The 4,122-nt window shown below is 33.2% G+C and overlaps 1 protein-coding gene across 1 annotated transcript; it reads right to left on the bottom strand.

The window, feature by feature from the left end:
* Nucleotides 1-1,178: 1,178 nt before the first annotated feature.
* On the bottom strand, nucleotides 1,179-3,867 carry LOC124946151 (UTP:RNA uridylyltransferase 1-like). The gene is made up of 6 exons (XM_047486720.1): nucleotides 2,839-3,867; nucleotides 2,390-2,758; nucleotides 2,089-2,312; nucleotides 1,952-2,015; nucleotides 1,672-1,868; nucleotides 1,179-1,583 (listed from the first exon to the last, which is right to left on the bottom strand). Exons 1-6 carry the CDS (start codon nucleotides 3,748-3,750, stop codon nucleotides 1,364-1,366), a joined length of 1,986 nt encoding a protein of 661 aa, XP_047342676.1. The 5' UTR covers nucleotides 3,751-3,867; the 3' UTR covers nucleotides 1,179-1,363.
* Between the last annotated feature and the right edge of the window lie 255 nt (nucleotides 3,868-4,122).

Here is a 4,122-nt window from a genome sequence, read left to right as displayed (position 1 = left end):
TATTTAAATAATTAATAATCTAATAAAATCAAACATTATTTACTCGCCCTCTTATTCATCAAATCACTAATTAATTCATTAATCAAAATATTAAAATATTCTTTATTTAAAATTATTATTATTTTATTTTATTTATATATATTAATACTATTTAAGTCATTTAACAAAAAAAAATATTATCTTCTCAAAATCATCATCATCATTTTTTCTCTCCAAGTTATTTTTTTATTTTTATTAATGAATTGAGTATAAGGATGTTAAAATCTCAAATTAACTCTTAAAATCTTACGATTTTACGATTTCACATTTAGTTAACGAGTCTGATTTTAAATAAACTTATAAATATGTATCAAAATTTCAAATCTCAAGTTGAACTTAATGAAATTTTATTATATCAAAATTATATATATCGAATTGTCAAATTAAGGTCTTTATTGGGGACTAAACGAGATTGGAACATCTTTTTTCAAACCTTAAAGTTGGAGACTCTTTATTATTAAAAATATACAAAAACGAGCTTTCTCTTTACGATTTTAAACACGGTTAACTTATTAAATAACAATTCTCTGAAATTTGGTAATCAAAATTTTTAATTTGCTGAAATTCATGTTCTATTAAATAATAAGTTAACTACATTTACATTTGAACCCATTAAAACAAAACCTTGTCTGGTATATTTTAAGGTATAGAAAGAAAAAGTCTGAAATTATAATTTGTAATCACTTAATTTGATAATTTGACATATGTTTTCATTGGATGAAGTCACGATTATCAGTTTAACATCATCTTGTTTAAGAAATAACTCATGTTGTTGTCACTAACCTAATTAAACTAGGTATAATATATTTTAATATGTTTCTAATAGATAATATAACAAAAATATTTTTAAGAAAGATTATCTAAGATTTCCCGCGGCCAGCCATCTATACCATTCTAATGTTTGAATTTTATTATAAAGGGATATTTATATTTCATCTTAATTTTAATATTAAATAAATTATATACAATTTCACATATTCAAAACCAAAAATGATTTACTATGATCCAAAATATGATTCAAATTCAATATTGCATTATAATGAAATATCCTATCAAACTTTTGAAAAAACCCTCTGAATGTTGTGACAATCCTGATGATGCATATAGGTTTGACATAAATTTGAGAACATTTTAGGCTGGATAAATTACCTTATTTTATTTCCCATAAGAAAACCCGCAAAAAACTAGCAAACAAGGTAAAGGAAATCAAACCACAACAAAATAAGGCAAAACCAGTAGTCATTATCTGAAATTTACAAACCCAAGAAGAAGAAGAACCAACAACACCATAATAATAATAATAATAAGGAAGAAGAAAATTGAACTAGCTAGAAGTAGGAGGAATATAGGGCTCAAAGAGGGCCACAAATGGGTTAGGGGCATTCTGCATGATATCAGCAGCCCTTTCAAATTCCTCCCTGAGGACTTTTATGCTCCTTTTATCAACAACTCGGCCCAGATCATGAGATCTCTCAAACGGGTCCTCAATGCATATCAGATGTCGATCGTTTCCTATCCTTCTTGTCCAGTCCTTGTCGAACTTTCTGCATATTATTTTATAAAAATTATAATCAATCATGATCAATTCAGAGGAGAAGTAGTAGTAGTAGTAATAATATCTATTCTTCTAACCTGAGGAGGCATCCGTTTCCAACAGATATAACATTGTGCGTATAATCATGAAAATACGCCCAGTAGTTGAAAAATGACCATACTAACTTAGCAATTGTTTCCCTATTTGCTGACCCGAAACCAGAAAGTTTCTCAACTTTATCAAAATAAGAAACATGAATGTCTTCAACATAAACTGAATATGTTGCCTCCATTTCCTGTTATGACCAATTCCTAGTTAATACCATTATTGCATTCTACTCAAATTAAGTACAAGTTCTCAATTTATTATCATACACACCTGCAAACAAGGGAGAATGGCAGGTCTTCGCAATTGTAAGAAGTTAATGCACATTAAGACATACCTGAAATGCAGATCACAAGAAGTTAGGTTTAAATTATTAAACCATCGCGATGAATCAAAAGTATAAAACTCACGCATAGCTTGACAATGTTCCCTGATAAGTTTCATTCACTCCTCTCGACTTAGCCCAGTGTTTCACAATAAAAGCCAACTGTCGAAGCCTCACATCTATTTGTGCATAATCCCTTAAGAGCTTTGTATTAACAACAGCCAACAAGTTGTTAATACATATGTCACATGAGATCCCACTAACCGGGTCCAAAAGTTTTACTATCGGAACTCTAGCATGTACCAAAGCCTGTGCATCGAAATAAACATTTCAGCCAATTGACATCAAACAGCAAAGAAGTGAAACACAAGGACCAGACAAATTACCTGAACATTCTGAAGATTATCTGACTTCAATATTTCAGCCAGTCTCAACAAGACCTCTGCCTTGTTTATATTCGGGTCCTTGAGTTCTAAACAAACATCAATATCACTTTTGGAAACTCCAAAAGAATTGGCACACGATCCGTAAAGATATAGCCGAGCTTCAGGCCATTCACTCTTAACAAGTCTCTCCAGTAATGCTATCAACCGCCTTTGTTTTGCTTTCTCTTCTTCAGGAGGCACCAAGGAATCGTAGATATCAAGAAAATGAGCACTAAATAAATCTATATCATCACGGCATCTAATTTGCCTTTTCATGTTCCTCGCCCTATGATCAAGTGCCAATTGTCCTCTGGTGTCTGACCTGTAATCCTAATAAAAGTGCAAATTGGATAAATAACCTATCTAGAAACAAAAACTACAATCTTCTTTTGATTCAAGTCAAACCTTACCTTAAAGTGTTTCTTTTTAGTGTTTTTGTCTACATTGTTATCTTCTAGTGTTAATAAACCTCTAATCTTCTCTTCCAAATCATCACATTCATTGTCCCTTGAAACAACCGTAGTCCCATTTGCAGCAGTCTTATCATGCAACTCTGAGATCGTCTCTTCTATCGCGGTTGCTGAAACTGAATTCATCTTACTTCCTGTGGCTGGGACCGAAAAATCGTTTGGCATTCGTTGGGTATTAGGCAAGGATCTCTCCCTTCTATCACCGCTGCTGGAAGCAATGTAATTTTGCTGAATTGGACCGGAATTTATCTTGTTCGGAAACCCAGGCGGCGGATTTACTCCTTGAGGTTTTGTAGTTGACCTGTAATTCGAATTCCCCCCACCAAAATCCTGTCTTCTGAATCCCCCTACTCCACCACTTCCTCTTCGATCTTGCTCTTGGCTCTGAAATTCATGTGAAGTCGACGGCAATTCACGTTCATTAAGTAAGCTAGTCCCTTTCTCATTAACCCTGATTCCGACTGGGAAAGAGCCAAAGTTGATGCCTAAATCGTGCTGCTCATAACCTGATTCTGGTCTAGGATTAGGATTGTAAGGAGGGAAAGGTAGTCGCTGATTCAAATTAAGATTGTTCTGATAACCATGGAAGAAATCAGGATGGCGAGGCGGCGAAGGATTTGGAGAAAAATTAGGGTTTTGGGGAAACGAACCAAAGAAGTTAAGAGGCGTGAAATTAGGAGAATGAGACCATGGATTAGGATGATAAGGAGTGTTGAACGGTATCTGTAGCGGATCATTGGATAGATTCTGAGGCACGACCGTCTCCACCCGCTGCTGTTGCGGTCTCTGTAGTAACTGGAGAAGGAATTCGCCACCGTTAACCTGCGGCAGATCCTGTCCGCCGCCGGTCATTGATGAAGGAACTTGCTTAAGGATCTACAGTAATGATCTCTCTTCTCTCTCTATCTTCAAAGCTTGATTTTGACTGTTGAAGTTATCAATGGAAGACGAAATCAACTACTCTGGATATCGAAAACCCTTCGTATTTCTTGCTGAATAATATTCTCTCTATATTTATTACATATTTAAAGAAAATAAATATAATTCTTTTCCTTTTAGGAGAAATATTATATTATTATAAAATAATTAAGTTCTAATAATTTCAAAAAAAATACCTTAATGTTGTTAATCGGTTGTATGGTTCCTAAAATTAAGTGAGTTTTATTTAATTTATAGACTAATTTTATTATTTTCAAACGAATTTATTAATAGCATACTTTACTA

The sequence above is a fragment of the Impatiens glandulifera genome, chromosome 7 (assembly GCF_907164915.1).
Source record: "Impatiens glandulifera chromosome 7, dImpGla2.1, whole genome shotgun sequence".
NCBI lineage: Eukaryota > Viridiplantae > Streptophyta > Magnoliopsida > Ericales > Balsaminaceae > Impatiens > Impatiens glandulifera.
This window is presented reverse-complemented; position numbering and strand designations above follow the sequence as displayed.

Excerpts from the sequence above, each read along its gene's own strand:
- LOC124946151 (XM_047486720.1), bottom strand. The coding sequence starts at position 3,750 with ATGACCGGCGGCGGACAGGATCTGCCGCAGGTTAACGGTGGCGAATTC. Across the intron at positions 2,313-2,389 it reads ATAATCTTCAGAATGTTCAG|GCTTTGGTACATGCTAGAGT; the intron begins GTAATTTGTCTG and ends TTCGATGCACAG. Across the intron at positions 1,584-1,671 it reads GGAAACGGATGCCTCCTCAG|AAAGTTCGACAAGGACTGGA; the intron begins GTTAGAAGAATA and ends AATAATATGCAG.